The sequence below is a fragment of the Pelophylax lessonae genome, assembly GCF_965119305.1.
Source record: "Pelophylax lessonae genome assembly, chromosome: 1".
NCBI classification, from domain to species: Eukaryota; Metazoa; Chordata; class Amphibia; order Anura; family Ranidae; genus Pelophylax; species Pelophylax lessonae.
The window spans coordinates 185,952,844-185,973,297 of NC_138768.1; the positions used below are offsets into that span (position 1 = coordinate 185,952,844).

At 45.1% G+C, this 20,454-nt stretch overlaps 1 protein-coding gene across 1 annotated transcript; it reads right to left on the reverse strand.

The window, feature by feature from the left end:
- Positions 1-3,569: 3,569 nt before the first annotated feature.
- LOC309563144 (transmembrane emp24 domain-containing protein 7) lies at positions 3,570-19,465 on the reverse strand. The gene is made up of 4 exons (XM_082267471.1): positions 19,327-19,465; positions 13,340-13,548; positions 6,353-6,598; positions 3,570-4,020 (listed from the first exon to the last, which is right to left on the reverse strand). Exons 2-4 carry the CDS (start codon positions 13,508-13,510, stop codon positions 3,784-3,786), a joined length of 654 nt encoding a protein of 217 aa, XP_082123597.1. The 5' UTR covers positions 13,511-13,548; positions 19,327-19,465; the 3' UTR covers positions 3,570-3,783.
- Between the last annotated feature and the right edge of the window lie 989 nt (positions 19,466-20,454).

Consider the following 20,454-nt stretch of genomic DNA (forward strand, 5'->3'; position numbering starts at 1 on the left):
TGTAGTTCTCAATGAGCTACCACGGTGCTGTTGGGCGTTTTGGTAGTTCATTGAAAGTTCCTGTCAGGGTGTAACTGAATGCTCGTACGTGCACACAGCTTACACACAGAGGCTGCAAGAGCCCTGCAAAGTACACATATATTGCAGGCTCCCAATAAAAAAGAAGAAGAACTGGCCATTTTTTTTAGCTGCAAAAATATGTTTATTTACTATAATTTTTTTGAAAAGGTGAACTTTTATCCTTTAAAATGGTGGCTGTAGACAGTAAAAGTTTTCAGTGGTCAAATACCCAATGTTTCGCCAACGCGTGCAGCTGGATATCCAATTTTAAGCAATCCATATTTGTTAATTTAATGCAATGGCTCTAAAAGGGAAATGTCAAGATTTGCCATGGGGCCGCAAAATACAGTATTTGAGTGTACATGTAGACACATCTAGGCATCTCGATTTAGGCTGCATATCCCTATATAGCCTAGCAACACTACTGGATAAGACATCAATTATTACAACCAACCCTACAATGCATACTAGTCAAGGAAAAAAATAAAAATTTAAAAAATACAAAATTCAGATGCTTCATGACACATCTGAGATTTATTTTCCCAAAATCAGGAGCAGCCTTCTCAGCTGTCTGTGCTCAATCATTAAAGATGTCTTGCAAAGAGTATGGAATGCATTTGTTGCATACTTTACACACAGGATCCATTACTATCTACAAAATAGGTAGAAGCAGAATATTTTATTTTAGTAAAGCTTTAGACCCATCACCTTAGGCAAATAAACATATACTAACAGCAACAAATTAAAAAAAAATAAACTTTTCCTAAAACTGTTTGTTAGTTACAGGAAAAAAATACATTCACCCATGCTCTGAAAACCGTTGCTTATTAGACTTTCATGTCTTGCAGTATTATATATTTGGAATACTTTCTTTCATGCTCAGCAGGGGCTATTCTTGTTATAACATTAGGAGGAGGGGCAGGAAAAAACAGATGGGCGATTTCCATTCAAAGTGAAAACCACTATGTTCACATCTATGCATTTCTCTGCGGCCCCGTTTGCATGGGCACAGCAAATAAATGAATGGGCTGCTTTGCCACCATGCGTTTCCGCACAGGAAACCACACAGTGTTTTGAAATGCATGGGGGGGGGGGGGGGGGACACCCTGTGTGTCTGCTCAACAGCAGAGTGTTTTATACACCTTGCTGCACCTGCAATAGTATGCACCTATTCAGTTGGCTGCTGCTGCACTTTAAAGTTTCAGAGCTATAGAAGCTTTCCATATAACATTGCTTGGCCTGGGTGACTGGTCACTCAGACAACAAGCATAGCACTGTAGGAAAAGGGGGTGCGGTGGGGGATTTTACTTAGTCCAGGTTCACTTTAAGAGCTATATTAAAGTGGTTGAAAAAAATAAATAAAGAAAATTAACAAAGCATACACTTCTATAATGTGTATTAGCCTCAAATCAAAGCACTGAGTGTGGTTTCTGTCTGCTCTTGTTTCTCTGCACTAGTCATTTTTGACAGCCTATGTGGACACCAAGCAATCCAGGGAGAGGGCCCCACCCCCTCCAACACACAGCAAGTGATTTATAGCAGTGGTCCTCAACTCCGGTCCTCAGGGCCCACTAACAGGCCAGATTTTAAGTATTACCTTGGGGAGATGCAGACTAGAGTACTGCAATCACTGAGCAGCAAATGATATCACCTGGGATGTATTTCAGTTATCTTGCAAACCTGGCCTGTTACTGGGCCCTGTAGGCCAGGGTTGAGGACCACTGATTTATAGCCTCAACTGTGCATTTTTCACGGGGGGGGGGGGGGGGGTGGTGGTTCAGGGTCCATGCCCTTCACTAAGGTCTCGAATTACACTAAGCTGTGTGCCATGCAGTTTGTGATATCAGATACCCACCCTCTGCCCGCTGGAGCTGAGGAATACTGTGTAAACTTTGCACTTTTGGTGGCTATAGAGAAGAGAAGCTGCAGTTTAACAGGTACAACTTATGTAGGAGGATTTGTTTCATCACCTGAGACTAGTTACTAGATATATATGTTGGGGTTGACAACCACTTTAACTCAAATAAATATAACAGATGAATAAGAGACCACAAAGCTGAAACTTTGTCTGTTTGCTATGCATCAACCAATATAATATACTAGAGTGTTTATAGGGTCAATGTGGTGCCATGTGTACCAAATCCACTGTGAACACAGCAAAACCAATAAGACAGTTTTACACTGTTTTTATTAACTTTCTTTTTTATTTCTATCCTGTGAGGGAAGTGTAAAAATTCAGGGTTGCTTGAAAATCCCACCCTACACAGGAAATACACCCTCTCTCCCCATTTGTCAAAATTCAAAAACAAAAATAGGAAAACATTATAAAGGTTTAATTAATTAGCATAAAATTATTTCTATACTTTTACACTGATACAAACTCATTCATAATGAATGGAATGCTTTCTTTCAACTGTTTTATTGAACATCAAAAATGTATGCCTTATGGTGACGTGAAACAGCACTGCAATTCATATACTTTTTCTCAAATGAATAGTAATCTTTTATGCATTAGTCTTAGCTGAAAACAAGGAGTGGAATATTCTGGTGGCTCCAAACTTCTTGTCAATGCCATCTCTACATGAAGATTTGTCAGCAATACACTTCCCACCTTTAGTAGTTGCCAATGGTGAGAGTTCCATTCTTCAATTGCTAACATGACGGCCCTTCACCTAAAGCTATCAAGGTGTAGAAAACTTTATACAAAAAAAAAAAAATACCCAAAAAGTTGCTGTGACAGTGTTGAATCACAAGGCTAATGACAGTCACTCTAACAGCTATAAATGAGTGCTTGGCCAGTTTCTTAGTGAAAAACATAAAACCAGGTGTATTGCTTTGAATAGTTTTTAGCAAAAAAGACAAATTTAGTCTTGCCCCAAGCACTTCTGGGTGTTATTTTTAAAATACCACTGCCTCAGTAGAAGTCTACTAGATATCCAGGCAGAAAGTATTTTAAAATGAAAGACCATGGGACTATAGGGCAAGGCATTATACAGCACACTGGGCTCCACCACTTCAGCTGAAAGCCATTTAAAAGAATTCTCCCTCAACTGAGATCAGACAAATTAAAGAAATCAGTCTACTAAAAGTGCAAGCTGAATGCCATATTTTTGTACAGGTCAAATACACGGTAAAAAGGAAAATGTACAATTACTACTAGTTTTATTTTAGAACATACTTTTCACAGAGTGCAGCGATTACTCCACTGGGACTGTATACGGATACAAAAGTGTGTGTAATCTCTGCTCCCATACCAGGGCCAACAAAAGTGAACAAAACTTGAATTTGTAACTACGAATGTATGATTAGCCAGGCAGCACTGACCGGCTTTCGGCATCATACTCTTTCCATAGTTCCACAGAGCATCCTGGGTAAGGAGTGCTAGTGTTACTATTGAAAGATTTTTAGAATTAAAGTATAGGGGACAAGTTCATGTTTTAGAAGGAAATCCGTTAAACAGCAAATGGCTGACATCATATCCTAATTATCCCGACAATCCCAAATTCCCCACATTTTCTTTAAAACAAACCATTTCATCCCCAAAACTCCAGATACATTTATTGTACACATTTTTTTTTTTTAACTGGAGTTTAAAAAGTAAAACATAGCTTTACCAATATATACAGTTTTTTTTACCTACAGGTAATAGGGAAAAATAAACAAAATTTGCATTTGGGCAAACAGTGTGTCATGAAAATCATCAAGCATCCTGGGAAACACAGGTTATGATCCAACGCGGGTTGTGGTGGTTCTTTTATCTGAGAAGAAACTTTTGAGCAGGAATACCTGTCCAATGCTCACAACTAGAAGAATGATAGCCTCTCCTACAGACCAATAAGCTACTCTTGTATTAAGATCTTCTGCTCGGCTGCGTCCTTGTGCCTCCCTTAAACGGAAGTGTGTTTGGTAGTCAATGACTGACTTCAGGGCTTCATGGATCGATACACATGCAGATTCCATCTGCATGAAAGAAGAATAAATATGAAGCATCTTAGAATAAAGGTAAAAAAACAAAATACATGAAGGAACAAAAAAAAGTGCAACAATCATACACAATTAAGAAAGGTTTTACAGCATGAGTCTTCAACCCACAGCCCCAGTGAGTTTAGCATGCAGCCCATGCTTGTCTGGAGGGACGCTGGGGATGCTGGGCAAGCAGCCATGATGGCTCACACAGACAAGCCTGGTCCATGCACGTCTGTAGGGACGCCGTGCAAACATAGCAGCTAAGGCAGCTTAGATTTACAAGCCAGGCAAATGCACACCTGAAGGGATGCCTGGGCAACTATGTTTGCAATAGCACTGGACAGTAGGGAATGCAGGGGCACCAGGTAAATAAATACTGCATGGCCAGATCTGGGGGGGTGCTGGCGTGGGCTCCCCCCCCTCCCAAATTTTAATCGGACCCCCCAATGCTCCCCACAGCAAATACAAAGACTACATTCACACCGGCAATTAGGGTCAGTGCGAATTGTAGAAGCGGTTTCTCCTGCAGCTCTCAGCAGGTAGGTGAGCTGCCTGACCTTTTCACTATAATGACAGCTTATAATGACTTGCAGAGGAATTTGTTGTATAAATTATCCTACCATCAGCTCAGGCGTGCTGCAACCATCTAAAGTTACCCATCCCGTGTCTTTGAAAAGCCCTGACAGGCCACTTCCTGGGAGAACAGTCAAAGCCTGAGGGCTCCTGTAGGTCTATAACTGGCCTAACAATATGGCACATCCCTGCCACAGTCCATTTATAGATCAGAAAAAAAAGACAGAGGTTGTTGCCATTTATGTAGTAACAGACTCCCTTATGCCTACAGCTATAACAAAATGCAGAGCTAAAAAGCTGAATACTCAAACCCTAATACTGTGATTTTTTATTGCTGACATGAACAAAAACATAATACAATATTTGACATTGCGCACGTACAGATTTTTTTTCCACACAACTTATATTAAAGGGCGGTTCGCACTGTAGGGATGCCAGACATCGCATGTGATTCGCGCAGCACTGCTGTGCAAATCACATGTGATATCTGTGCAATGCAAATTCAGCCATACAGATTGTATGGCTGAATTCACATAGCTTTTGGACCAAACTCGTGCAGGACTTTTTTTTGGTCCTCACCAGAATAGGATTGCATGGGTGTTCACACCCATGCGCGCCGATTTCTGTCCGAATTGACAGTTCGCACTGCGAAATGCGAACTGATCTGGGGGTGTCATTAACTTTGTATTGACACTCCCAGCGGTTCACATATGGCAGTGCGAGTCAGGTGCGATGCAGGAACAAATAAAATGCAGAAAAAAAAATATCAGCACAAGGGACAATGCTTCAGTGAGATGTGTTCCCCTCCTTTTGCCGAAATCTTCCTCTTCTGATGCCCCTGCAATCTTCTGGTGCAGCGAGGGTAAAAGAACTAAGAAGCTCTGAAAGGCACTCATCAAGAGTACCTGACTATGCCCACCTTTCTGCCGCTGTAGTAACAGTTTATATGAATAGGGCGTGCAGCTGGGGCAGACACTCTTGTTGTTGGCGCTCCTGCTAGGCTGCATCAGTTGGAGGGATCATCCCATTACCATTGGATCGGTCAGAGGCTTACCTTCCATACATTGAGTTGGGCTCATATTCATCTAAGTCGTGGTAAGCGCATAGTGTGACCCTCACTTTTCATCACGGATTGGAAGCACTGTGGTGAATGAATCTCTGTCTCGGGTATCTTCATATACTATTGGGCTTGTTTACATCAGATTTGTGGTAAGCGCATAGCGTGGTCCTTAAGTTCTCATAGATTGAAGAGCTATCCATCACGGTGAAGGAATTCCTGTTTCTGCACTTTGCACAATCTTTTGGACTGTATTCTTTATTTACTTATCATTTGGATGTACATCAATTGATTTATTTTTGATTGCTTCATTCAAGCATAACCTTTGTATTATTTGATTCACTATTTGATTGTCTCATTTAATCACATGCTTTTATTTTGCATGTCTCAAATTAGCACGGCTCCTATTTTATATACTCTTGTTTAGTGCTTGTCACAGCTCCCAAAGTTCTATTAACGCTCGCTGCCCTAGAGGTTTACGGCAGCAGGGGTTGGGCATCAGAGGAAGGAGATTTCAGTGCAAGGAGGGACAAAATTTCACAGAAGAGAAGTATTGTCCCTTGTGCTGTTTATATATATATATATATATATATATATATATATATATATATATTTTTTTTTAGTTTTAAGTAAGCTAAGGCTTTAAACTTGAACTATTTTTTTAAGCAGCATATTAATCTTAAAAGCTATCCATACCTGAGTCAGTGCTGTCGCTCTGTTCTCACTGGGGAAAAGTGGAGGATCTTCTCCAACTTGGAAGTCAAAGTAGACGGTCTTGTGGGTGAACGTGGAAAACTCATTGCTGAAACAGAACTTGTATGTTCCATTTCGAGTGGCTGTGAAGGTGAAGCTGTCATACTGCTTCTTCATCTCCTTGTACAACACTATGCCATCAGGGTCTTCTAGCCGACAATCCACATCATAATGACCACCTGTAATCACCTGATAGAAATTTAAGAAAAAAAAAAACAAACAAATCAGAAAGACACAAAGGGTTCACAGCTATGTATGGTGAATAAAAGCCCTTAACTTTAAGGGCTTGTGGCAATGGGGAAAAAGAGCAACCTATTACCCTTCTGGGACTAAAAAACTCCATGTAGGGGAATGAGTTTTATGGCAACAGTTGCACTAAAATACCTTGCACTTCTGAAATAAAGTAAGTGGCCATCTCTTTTTTTGTTTTTTTAAATGACCTAAGCTTTAACTTACAACAATTATTTACAGCACTGCAATCTGGAAAAAAAAAACTATATTGCTGCTGAAAATAACAAAAAGAAAGGGGTGAATCATTAAATTTAGCAGTAGGTATCAAAAATGCTCAAATTCATAAGTAACAAAGTTACCTAAACCTCAACAGAAAACAAAACAGTCAAAGTGGATTACCAAACTGTGAAAGTACGAATGGGTTGTTGACCAACTAGGCTGGACCTGGATTGTAAGATAAGACAATCTCACACCTTATAGCGGAAATGCAAACACACTGCATAGCAGTAATTACTTTCTATATATTTAACTTTATCAGTTTAGCCAAGTTTTTCCTCAGTGACTGAAAGCTGAGCTCCAGGCAAAGAGATCAATACACAGAAAAAAATATATAGAAGGGAGCGGTTTTACCTGCCAAAGGATTTGTGTTTGTTCATCCGCTACAGAGATTTACACAGCTCTGCCACACAGTAAAGCCCCGTACACACGTACCGATTGTCGGCCGCAAATATTCGGCCGATTGTAGGCTTGTTAGTATGATGCTTCCGACAGCGCATTTTCGGCCGAACGGAATCTGTTGTGCAGACTTTAAAATATTTGTTGGCCGTCACCAGAACGGCCGATTGTTCGCCAGTCAGTACAGAATTCGGCCGACAATCAGCAAGACTGGGCATGCTCAGAAAAGAAAAAACACACGGAAAGTTAACCATCACATGACATCACTTCTGCAGTCGGCTGTTGTTGGCCGACAAAATTCGTGTGCAGTCTTTTGCACTTTTCAACCGACAGGACAGCCCTGGACAAAAGACGGCCGATCGTTCGGCCGACGATCAGTACGTGTGTACGGGGCTTAAAGCACTGTCTGGCTTTCTCTTCACTTGCTATTCCACAGGAAGAAAGTGGAAATCCCTCCAAACCAAGGGGAAATACAATTTGGACAGTTATTACCAGAACTATTAAATGTTGGATTTCCCACCACTTTCTGTCTTGGTGACAATACTCACCAGGACAAACAAAAATGGTCAATCTCCTGAGTAAAAACACAGCCAGAAATACAAACCTGACACTGTATAAAAACAGTGTTTAAAAAGGACTTTGGCATATTGGTCACAGGTGAAAAAAAAAAAAAAAAAAACTAATGGTGACCCCCCCCTATTGAAAAAAAAAAACATGAAAATGCTGTTTGCAAAAGAACCCTGTACTTCTTTATTAACACACATGAATAGTAAAGAATAGCTTTGTAATAGTCTGTCATAAGCGGTTTAACAGGGTGACTTTAGACCCATATAAAACAATTACTATGGGATGAGGAAAAAAAACACCAGCTCATCAAATGAAGCAAAGTAGATTGTGTGTTCAGCAAATTTAAGCCAACAACATGCAAGCCAGGTGATTGAATGGCAAATACATTAGCAGAGCTGTAAAATCACATAAATCAGTCAACAGTGCCTCAAGAGAAACTAGGTGCCTTCTAAATCCCACTTTCACATTGCTCCAATGTGACATGTCCATATCAGTGCAACGCCGAATTTGAGGCGCCGGACCGATTCCCAAAAGTAGTTTCTGTACTACTTTTGGCGACTTCAGGGGGCGATTTTAATAATATGTACAGGAACCCGCACAAATGTCTGAAATCCCCCACGAAGTCGGACTGAAATGCCGGCTTGAAATCGTGCGAGTTCAGCTTAAAAATGGCCTCAGTGTGAACCTAGGCTAAAGCCAGGATATTAGCAATCCCCTCCAACCGCTCTCTAATTAAAGCTATTCTAAAACCAAGATATTTTAAACCTTTATGCATTCCCTGCATGAAGGTAAAAAATGTCCTAGTAACAGTATCGCCCCTTCACCCCCTAAATACACTCGACCCTGGGTTGTGCCCATCTGTTGCAGCTCTCTCCTGTCTCCCAGCATTCACAGGACAGAGAGGTAGCAGCGGGAGCCATTTGCTCCTGCTGCTGTCGATCAAATCCTGTGAGCAAAGAGCGAGGCAAAGCTGCGCTGTGTGCATCTATGGACGCAGAGAGCCGGGCTCAGGAGTGGGCTTGTACTTCTGCCCCCATAGCAAGTGGCTTGCAAGGTGGCAGACACAGAAGAGGAGGAGCCAAGAGTGGCAGCGAGTGACTCCAGAAGAGGAGGTTTGGAGCTGCTCTATGCAATTAAATTGCACAGAGCAGATAAGGAAAGTAGAACATGTTTGTTATTTTAAAGGAAAAAAAACTCTTTATAACCGCTTTAAACTTATGGTATGAGGAGAAAAAAAAAATATCATTCCAAATGCCAATTTTACCTAAAAAAAAAAAATAAAAAATAAAAAGTCTAGTCCTCAAGGTAGTAAATAAGCCTGGCTCATAGAGGAAACTGTGACTTTGATACATTACACTGTATGATGGTTTAGGAGGAGGTGCTTGGAATCAAGCCAGGAAAAAGGGAACTGTCTATGTACCCGATGTACTATTTAAATTTTATTTTTGCCTGGAGTTAAGCTTTAAGTCAGTCCTAAACTTCAGATGAAAGCTTCCAACCTGACCCAATGGACCATCTATCCTAGCTTATATACAGGATGGCTCAGATCACTCAGAATACTACTTTTTTTTTCACAGTATGGGTACTGAAAAATTCTTGCAGATTTTTATAGCACTCTGGTATGTGAAATAATTTCCCATGCACTGAAATGAAATCTTCAACAATGTTATGAGCTCTCTTCTGTAAACTACACAACCCCTCCATCCTATGTTAACTGAGATGAGGGAGAGGGGATTGTAGTTCAAATCAGCAGATCAGTCCACAGCAACAATAATATGAATGAGCACTGCTACAGTAGGCAAGGATATATACTACTGGCCAGATCACCAGTTACAAATTAAGGGGGAAAAAAAAGCCTAAAAATAAAACAAATGGAGCCACCACATCACCACAAGAACTGGTAAACTGCAACATATTAAATTTGTGTTCTTAGGTTTAGATGCACTTTATGTGTTAGCCCCCGTTCACACTGGGGCGACGCTACTTTGCCGGGCGACCTCACAGGTCGCGGCTCGCCCCACGACCTCGGAGCGGACGGCACGGACTTCATAACATTGAAGTCTATGCAGGTCGCTCCGGGTCGCCCCAAAGAAGCTCCGGACCCTTTTTCTAAGTCGGAGCGACTTGTGTCGCTCCTATTAGAACGGGTCCATAGCTTCTGTATGGGAGGCGACCTACGGCGACCTGTCAGGCGACCAGGTCGCCTGACAGGTCGCCCCAGTGTGAACGGGGGCTTACTCTTTGTTAGACCTAATATACCAATATTTGTTCGATGTATGGACAACAAAATATCCCTAGGGCAATCAAAACCTCAAACAGCCAAAAACAAAAACTAGGGCCATGCCCTCAATCACAGAGCCCTCTTTGTTGTGTTAAACAGGGTAAGGCCCCTTTCACACTATCCGTCTGTCGGACGGATTCCGTTTTTCTCAGTGGGGGATTGAGCCGCCGATCCCCCGCTGAGCAGCAGGAGGACAGCTGTGTCTCCGCGCTGTGTGCGGAGACACAGCTGTCAGTTCCCCATGCATCTCTATCGGGGAAATCGGATGGCAACGGACCGTCTGTCCGTTCTCATCTGATCCTATCCGATCCGCTGGACGTATGGAAAATAGGGTTTCCATCCGTCCAGATTTGACGGATCGGGTCGGATGTCAGCGGACATGTCTCCGCTGCCATCCGATGCCCCATAGGAATGCATGGGGGGACCGTTCAGATCCGCCAAAAAAACGAACAGGCGGATCTGAATGGTCCGCCTGTGTGAAAGGGACCTAAAACTGCAAGCTCCCCACTGCAGGCCTGCGTTTCATAGCCTATCAATAGCCCATAAAATGCATGCCACAATGTGTGGAGTAACTTAAAGTGCGGATAGCGATTCACTCAAAACTCCCCCTAAGAACTACCAGAAAAGGCCATAAATGGGAATATCAATTTTTGTCAAAAGCCAACCATAAATTGGGTCTAGCAGCTCAATCACATAACAAATGACTAGCTTGAGAGAAAAGATTATATTACACTCACATCAATAAAAGTTCCACCTACTGGGTTACTATTCCTACAAGGGCACTACTTTCTACATCACAGCCTCCTAAACAACGAAATATGCATTTTGTTCTAAACTACTTATGTGTTTTCCAGCACCGGTTATAATATTTACTCTGTGGTATGAGTTCTGTTGAGATCCCTGTCCTTGGATAACACTACATACAAAAAATAATCATGTGTCTTATATCACGCTGAATGAAACAAACAGCTCAATGCATAACTAAAACCAAAGAAAGCCTGGGAGAATATACAATGACAGGCACAAGCTAACCTGCCACATGGTATATAAAATTATATAAAATTATTTTTCCCTTATATTTTTTTTTTTTTGCTTATTTTTTGTTTAATATTGATACTATATACGTGTTTATAATATTTTGTATTTATATTTTTTATACATTGTGTGATATATCCATGAATGTATTTTTTGACAAGTTTCTGGGATGGATGTGAATGTGAGAAAAAGATAGCTTGGTTTCAGATTTGCTTGTGGATTTTGGCCTCTTTTGTACACGATACTCCTGTTTGAGCGTCTCCTTTTTCAGCCCTAATTTTCGTCTTATTGAAAAGCACGCATTTTGGCGCATATGCGTTTGCAAATTTTCGTAAATTCGCGCCTCTGAATATGCAATTTTTTGTTTTTCAGATCAACAGTATGATCATGTGCGTTCATTTGATCGCATTTGCGCGCAACAGGCATAAAAAAATACAGATTTTTCTATTTTGTCCTTACTGAAGAATATGCGGCGTTCATTTACACGCCTGTGTGCGTAGGCACATTAGAATGAATGGGCTGTATTTTATCTCATAAAAAAAAAAAAAAAAAGCTGTACTGAGCATTTTTAAGCTGCAGTGTGCAAGGGGCCTTTTACTGTAGGAAAGAGATACGACAGTAATTGGCACGGATTTCTGTAACTGCATTGATGACTTTCAGCTGTCTGGTCTCTTTTAAGCAGCCTTTCCACGTGCATCTGTATGGTTATGATTAAGCGAATATAATTTTGTGAAACGCGTCAACCATTTTGGTCTCTGTCCTTGATGTCTTAAGTCTGTTCTATGGAACGTTAAGCTGTGAATATATCCATCTATTTTTTTCACGCCGGTCCTTGGCCTTGTGTGTACCATGTTGCTGAGATTACGGATGTAATGTGCACCCGACCCTGATCGGAATTACTTCACCCGAGTGGCTAACCTTCTCTGCATTACAAGCTAACCTGCCACATGGTAAATAAAAAATATTAATTGTATGAAGAACTGATGTAAAGAAGCAGTCAGATTCTCACAAATGTGTTTAGTACATAGCACCCAGAGAGCTGTGTAGACAGGCACCATATGATGCACCTCCATGCTTATTTCCTTCACCTGAAGAAGGCTGAAAAAAAATATATGTACTGAATATATCCTTACCAGTGAAGTAAATGTCACAGGTTATATGCCATTTGACCAGAACTAAAAGCACAAAGCAGGAGACTTCACAAGGCATGGTTTTAACATACTTCCTCTTACATCACACATACTAATTGGTAAAGAGAGCATGTTTCCTTATCCAAAAAAATTCAGATGAAGCATAGACCAACCATAAAATTCTGAAGCAAACATGGCAGCAACACTTTCTGGCTGATCAACTTCACAGTCTGACCTTCCCATGCGTTCCAATTGTCCTATTTGCCCACTGAAGCTTCTAGAAAAAGCCCTGGGCTAGTATCAGCTGAAGGCTACACAAGGTGTAGAAAGATTGTCTGCATGCCCTCACTTGACAGCATTCAATCCTTACAACTGTCCACTCGGGCACCCAGTAATGCATCATGGAAGGAGAGAAAAGTCACATGCTTCCTCATATCTGAACATACTGGGTATTTCAGAGGGCTTCCGTTTACCAGGGGAGTGCAGGGAAGAGAAGTATCAGCAACATGAAGGTGAGTTATCAAAGCAAACATGTATTAAGGCCGTTCAAGGCAAAGTAATAGGATCTTGCATACTAGCACATTATGTGAAACTTCCTTTAAAACAAAGCTGTTCCAGCCTCGCAATGTCAGCGCTGCAGGGGCTCCTATCTTTACTGTCTTACTTTCGGGTTCATGGGATCCAGCTCTGTGACTGGGCGGAGCCGCGATGACGTCACTCTCGCACGTGCTCACAAGAGTCATAATTTACAGCACAGGTGGCCGTTCCTTCAAAGCGCTGGCGCTAGTGATGTCACTGGCTGCATGTAATGTAAATATCTCCGAAACGGTGCGATATATTTACACTACCTATAGGTAAGCTGTATTATAGGCTTACCTATAGGTAAAAGTCAGTAAAGGAAGTTTACTTCCTCTTAAACTAAACTGAATCTGTCATAATATTTCAACTCAAGACAAAAACAATAAACATAATCATAACAGGTAAAAAAAGAGAATTTTGAAGTCTTCCTACCTGAAACTCCAGTGTACACTTGGTTCCCTGAGTAATATCTTCATAGAAGCACTGCTTGGCATTATCAGGTAATTCAAAGGTGATTTCTGATGCAGTGGCACATCCCAGAGCAAGCAGAAGTAGTGACAGCAAAGACCTCCAACTGGATTTGTACACCAAACAACGCAGCATCTTCAGGTTTTACTGGCCACTTCCACAACAACAATCACCTTCTGCAAAAGAAAGAATACAAAACAGTAAGTGAGTTTCGGAATTCTTATTATGATTCACAATAGAAATACTAAAATGTTATGCCTCCCTCTGTGAGCCACAAAGGATCCAATTGACATCACTATACAGCACTTTACAGTATACTATGATCACAGTAAGATTGTGCTCTACTGCAGTGGTCCTCAACTCCGGTCCTCAGGGCCCACTAACAGGCCAGATTTTAAGTATTACCTTGGGGAGATGCAGACTAGAGTACTGCAATCACTGAGCAGCAAATGATATCACCTGGGATGTATTTCAGTTATCATGCAAATCTGGCCTGTTAGTGGGCCCTGTAGGCCAGGGTTGAGGACCACTGTTCTACTGAATCATGTGCATCCACACAAAATCTGGTGCAGCTCTGCATAGAAACCAATCAGCTTCCAATTTTTGTGGTCAAAGCCTAACCAAACAAGCTGAATTTGGAAGTTGATTGGCTAAAATGCACAGTTGAACTCTTAAGTTTTAGTAAATCAACCCCAAGGAGTGTCATTTGTGACCTCAGGACTCTAGTGACCCACAAGACCTGACAATTAGCAGATGAACTCTACCTTCTTCTCTATGGCCGAATGTTGGTTTTAAGGCAGTTTTACCCGATAGGGCAGTTTGACTTGATTTCAACAACATTTGGAATCAGCTTGCATCCTTGAAGCTATTGGATGGTGACTAGCATCTGAGGATTCTCACAAATATTTTTCTTTGTGACTGATGCTCTTCAATATTGTTCACACAAAAGTGTGTCTCAATCACAAAAGTCCAAGACATCAAGGCCCCTTTCACATGGGCTTTCTGATCCAGTGTGCCTGTCAGTTTTTCCAGGCGGACCTAATCGGATGCTCCATGCAGCCCTATGGAGCGGCGGATGTCAGCGGAGACATCTCCGCTGACACGCACTGCTATCCGATCCTGTCCGTGAAATCCGGACGGATGGAAACCCTATTTTCCATCCGCCTGAAGGATCGGATCAGATAAGATCGGATGAAAAACGGACAGGCAGTCCATTTTCATCCGATCTCCCATAGAGGAGAGCAGGGATCTGACAGCTCCATCTCTGCAAAGTAAGCGGAAACGGAGCTGCCATCCGCCTGCTCAGCAGAGATCGGCGGATCAATCCCTGCTGAGCAAAACAGAGTCCGTCGGGCGCACCACCCGTGTGAAAGGGGCCTAACTGAGGATGTAAGAGGAAAACTACCAGCATGCTAGAAGAAAAACAACATTAGTCACAATATGGTAACTTTTAGGAAGGTGTAATATTTTAACAAACCTACTTAAGAGCAACTGCAGTCTCCTTGCCTTCAGATGGACACACACATCAACATCTGTATGATCCTCCATTGGATGATGCCAAAAATGTAGGATGCAAGGTTTACCAACTCAATCTGTTTATTGTATATCAAGTCAGGTAAGCTGTTTTTAGTAAATCTAAAGCCAGCTATAGATGGTTCGCTTCTTGGCTGGTTTAGCAGATATGCAGAAATTAGTCTGATTTTACACTCTCCAGCTTTAGTAAATAAACCCCAAAGTGACATCCAGTTCTATTGGGTATTAAAAAAAAAAAAAATAAAATAAAAAAAAAAAATAAAAGACTGCTTGGCAACTTTTTTTTTTTTTTTTTAGGGCAAGACACAGCACAGTGGCATTACTGCCTTGTCTATGCGTCGGGCAAGGCTGCCCAGCACAACCCAATGTGTCTGGTGTGAATGGGCCCTAAAGGAGGTTCTACAGAATGATAGTGTTGTGTGACTAGCATTACCCTCACAATTTTACTGAATGGATGGTTATGCCTATTATGTCCCTGGTCAAAGAAAAAGGCAAATCTAACACCATGGCAGATCAGATCACCATATCCTTCTGTATTTGGGCCTATGAAGCCAATTGCATTCCCTAAAGCATGCATTTCTGTGTGCGGTGGCATGTTGTGCTAAGACAGCCCATTCATTTTCATTAAGCTGTCTATTTGCCTCAGCACACATACATATTGGTTATTTAGCACAAGTTATTTTGGATATACAAAGAAATGTGTCTGCACTATTTTGGCAATTACGGTCACCATAAACATTACGATGTGATCGTACAATCAACTTTTCATTTACCAAAACTATGTAGTATGAGGACGTACCTATTCTATAGCCAATCAGGCAGGCCTTGTACCACATAGTAGTTGTTATGTTGAAAGGAGATTAGATAATCAGACTGTAAAGTGTGGTAAACTTAAAGTAGTTGTAAAGGCAGAAGGTTTTTTACCTTCATGCATTCTATGCATGAAGGTGAAAAATCTTATGTGTGCAGGAGCCCTCCAGACTCCCCTTATACTTACCTGAGCCCCCTCTCAATCCTGCGATGTCCAGGAGAGCTTTGTCTCTCTGGGGACTCACACTTCTGATTGGCTTATGGGAACAGCGGGAGCCAATGCAGAGATGGAGGAGGCGAGGCCGAACCATGGCTCAATGTGCCGCAGCTGGAGAGCTTGTCTGCCCCCAGAGCAAGCTGCTTGCTGGGGGGTACCCAGCAGGAGGGAGGAGCCAGGACTGCCAGCGAGGGAGCCGAGAAGAGGGGGATCAGGGCTGCTCAGTGCAAAACCACTTCACATAGCAGGTAAGTATGACATGTTTGTTATATTAGGAGAAAAAAAATAGACTTTAGTATTACTTTAAGAATGAATTGCAACACTCTGAAAATACAATACAGGCAAGTGACCCCCAATCACTGTGGTGTAAATGAGCCCCTAGAAAGGAAACCGTCTTGTGCCGTTAGATGCATATAATGTCTTGATGTTTTTACTGCACTCCAAATGTTTTAAAGGCTCATTTGCATTTGTGTTTTAGCCCTGTAATCACAGAATAAAGTCTTCTGAGAATGGTGCCTTTGAAAGTTTTAATTGGATGCACCAGACTTTCGTTATTCCTAAACACAGCTAAACTGACCACAGCTGAACCCATGTAATGGTAATGAGTGAATCGTGCCATTGATAATCTTTAGCTACACAGACATGCATTTAGAAACGACGGGAGTCCTTACAAATAAGACCCATTGCACCCAGGGCCATTCAGCTGCAATGCGCCCAGGAAGGTCAGGTGATTCGCCCAGCAATGCTGCAGGCAGCCAGCGGCTGGACATTGTACCAAGTGCTAACAGTGCTTAAGGCCATGTCTGTTCAGGGACAAGCACAGCCCAAAACACAAGTACCACTCAGCACCGCAATCAGCTGCAGTCTGCTATAGACTCTGACAGGCCGCCTGCAGCTGGGCGATGCACCTGTCCCTCCCGGGCACTATGCGCCTGTCCCTCCCGGGCACTATGCGCCTGACCCTCCCGGGCACTATGCGCCTGACCCTCCCGGGCACTATGCGCCTGACCCTCCCGGGCACTATGCGCCTGACCCTCCCGGGCACTATGCGCCTGTCCCTCCCGGGCACTATGCGCCTGACCCTCCCGGGCACTATGCGCCTGACCCTCCCGGGCACTATGCGCCTGACCCTCCCGGGCACTATGCGCCTGACCCTCCCGGGCACTATGCGCCTGACCCTCCCGGGCACTATGCGCCTGTCCCTCCCGGGCACTATGCGCCTGTCCCTCCCGGGCACTATGCGCCTGTCCCTCCCGGGCACTATGCGCCTGACCCTCCCGGGCACTATGCGCCTGACCCTCCCGGGCACTATGCGCCTGACCCTCCCGGGCACTATGCGCCTGTCCCTCCCGGGCACTATGCGCCTGTCCCTCCCGGGCACTATGCGCCTGACCCTCCCGGGCACTATGCGCCTGACCCTCCCGGGCACTATGCGCCTGACCCTCCCGGGCACTATGCGCCTGACCCTCCCGGGCACTATGCGCCTGACCCTCCCGGGCACTATGCGCCTGACCCTCCCGGGCACTATGCGCCTGACCCTCCCGGGCACTATGCGCCTGACCCTCCCGGGCACTATGCGCCTGACCCTCCCGGGCACTATGCGCCTGACCCTCCCGGGCACTATGCACCTGTCCCTCCCGGGCACTATGCACCTGTCCCTCCCGGGCACTATGCACCTGTCCCTCCCGGGCACTATGCACCTGTCCCTCCCGGGCACTATGCACCTGTCCCTCCCGGGCACTATGCACCTGTCCCTCCCGGGCACTATGCGCCTGTCCCTCCCGGGCACTATGCGCCTGACCCTCCCGGGCACTATGCGCCTGACCCTCCCGGGCACTATGCGCCTGACCCTCCCGGGCACTATGCGCCTGTCCCTCCCGGGCACTATGCGCCTGTCCCTCCCGGGCACTATGCGCCTGACCCTCCCGGGCACTATGCGCCTGACCCTCCCGGGCACTATGCGCCTGACCCTCCCGGGCACTATGCACCTGTCCCTCCCGGGCACTATGCACCTGTCCCTCCCGGGCACTATGCACCTGTCCCTCCCGGGCACTATGCACCTGTCCCTCCCGGGCACTATGCACCTGTCCCTCCCGGGCACTATGCACCTGACCCTCCCGGGCACTATGCGCCTGTCCCTCCCGGGCACTATGCGCCTGACCCTCCCGGGCACTATGCGCCTGACCCTCCCGGGCACTATGCGCCTGACCCTCCCGGGCACTATGCGCCTGACCCTCCCGGGCACTATGCGCCTGTCCCTCCCGGGCACTATGCGCCTGTCCCTCCCGGGCACTATGCGCCTGTCCCTCCCGGGCACTATGCGCCTGACCCTCCCGGGCACTATGCGCCTGACCCTCCCGGGCACTATGCGCCTGACCCTCCCGGGCACTATGCGCCTGACCCTCCCGGGCACTATGCGCCTGTCCCTCCCGGGCACTATGCGCCTGTCCCTCCCGGGCACTATGCGCCTGACCCTCCCGGGCACTATGCGCCTGACCCTCCCGGGCACTATGCGCCTGACCCTCCCGGGCACTATGCGCCTGACCCTCCCGGGCACTATGCGCCTGACCCTCCCGGGCACTATGCGCCTGACCCTCCCGGGCACTATGCGCCTGACCCTCCCGGGCACTATGCACCTGTCCCTCCCGGGCACTATGCACCTGTCCCTCCCGGGCACTATGCACCTGTCCCTCCCGGGCACTATGCACCTGTCCCTCCCGGGCACTATGCACCTGTCCCTCCCGGGCACTATGCACCTGTCCCTCCCGGGCACTATGCACCTGTCCCTCCCGGGCACTATGCACTTGACCCTCCCGGGCACTATGCACCTGACCCTCCCGGGCACTATGCACCTGCATGGCCCTGTGTATGAGGGGCCTAAAGGTGCAAATTCCCAAACCAATATTATTCATCTTACTTGGCCCCCTTACTTCTGGGCATATTTATAAAAAAATACACCTAACTATACAAAATCATAAATAAACAGGATCAAATGCAGTATGAGCAGATGATCTTCTAGAACTAGTCACATCAACCTGTATCCATGTCACAACACACCTCCTATAACATGCACAGGATCAATGAATGGGAGCAGAACAAAGAGAAAGTGGAGGAAACAAAATAAAATGGCTGATCAGGGCTACAGCAGGTTGCCATAATAAGATGAGGTGGTGGTATGGAGTGACAATGACCCAATACTAGTGCCATCATCATCAGTGTACAGCACCCACACCAAACATGGCACTGACCAGCAGCTTACCCCATAGTAGCCCTGTATGTACCCCTCCCTCCCCAGGTACAGTCCTATGTATTGGCTCTGCACTATACTAGGAGGTCGCCATACATCTACAATAGGAGCCGGTCACAGCTCAGCCCCCCCGGTGTCACTCACCCGGTACAGTCCCGGATACACTCAGTCAGGGAACGTCCTGTAAGCGTGGCAGAGGAGGAGAGTGACTGGGGCGATGGAGTCTTGGAAGCGGAAACCGGTGAACGCTGACCCGGAAGCGCTCTCTCTCAGTGCATACGTGTTGGTCAGAGAGAGAGAGGAGGAGGAGGGATGAGAGAGGAGATGATTGTGTCCTCCATAGTGGGGAGGGTGCTCTTCTCTCTCATTGCTCTCTGCACTTCCTCATTGTGGTGTATGAGAGGCACTGTGTGTTCTGTCAGCTCTCCCAATCATACAGTTACACTGTGTTCTGTCAGCTCTCCCAATCATACAGTTACACTGTGTTCTGTCAGCTCTCCCAATCATACAGTTACACTGTGTTCTGTCAGCTCTTCCAATCATACAGTTACACATACAGCTCACACTAGACCTCTAGTTAGATACAAATCCCTCTTTTCATTCTCCTTTGTCCCTTAGATGTAGGAATAAATGAACCGTGGAAGTTGTTTTAGGCTCCATGCACACTAGAAGCTCAAAAAATGCTAATATGTAATGTTTAGGAGCCTTTACAAGTGTGTAGGAGGAGTAGCCTTTTACTCAAGGGGCAGGCGGCTGCCGGCGCCCTTAACAACCAGCTATTCACTGGTTGTTAAGGACGCCAGCAGCCGCCCGTTTCTTAAGGCGGAGTTCCACCCAAATGTGGAACTTCCGCTCATTTATTTCCTTCCCCCCTCCGGTGCCACATTTGGCACCTTTTAGGGGGGAATGGGTACTTGTGTTTGACAGGTACCCTTCCCCACTTCCGGGAACGGCGCCGCCGCGAAGTGAGGATCCCTCCTCCGCCGCCAAGCCAATCCAAATGCGCAGCGCGATTCGTGCATGCGCAGTAGGGACCTGCCCGTGAATCCGCAAACCTTCACTGCCGGGTTCCCTGACTGGCAATGGTGGCGGAAGCACCTGACAGCCGATGGAAACATCGGCTGCGGTGCCGACATCGCTGGACTCCAGGACAGGTAAGTGTCCTAATATTAAAAGTCAGCAGCTACAGTATGTGTAGCTGCTGACTTTGAATTTTTGGAGGGGGGGAGGAAATTCCACTTTAACCATTTCAATACAAGGCACTTTCACCCC

Bases quoted from the DNA above. Each gene is read 5' to 3' on its own strand.
- LOC309563144 (XM_082267471.1), bottom strand. From the start codon at position 13,510: ATGCTGCGTTGTTTGGTGTACAAATCCAGTTGGAGGTCTTTGCTGTCA. The intron at 6,599-13,339 runs GTAGGAAGACTT...AATTTCTATCAG, and splicing joins AGTGTACACTGGAGTTTCAG to GTGATTACAGGTGGTCATTA. The intron at 4,021-6,352 runs GTATGGATAGCT...TCTTTCATGCAG, and splicing joins GAGCGACAGCACTGACTCAG to ATGGAATCTGCATGTGTATC.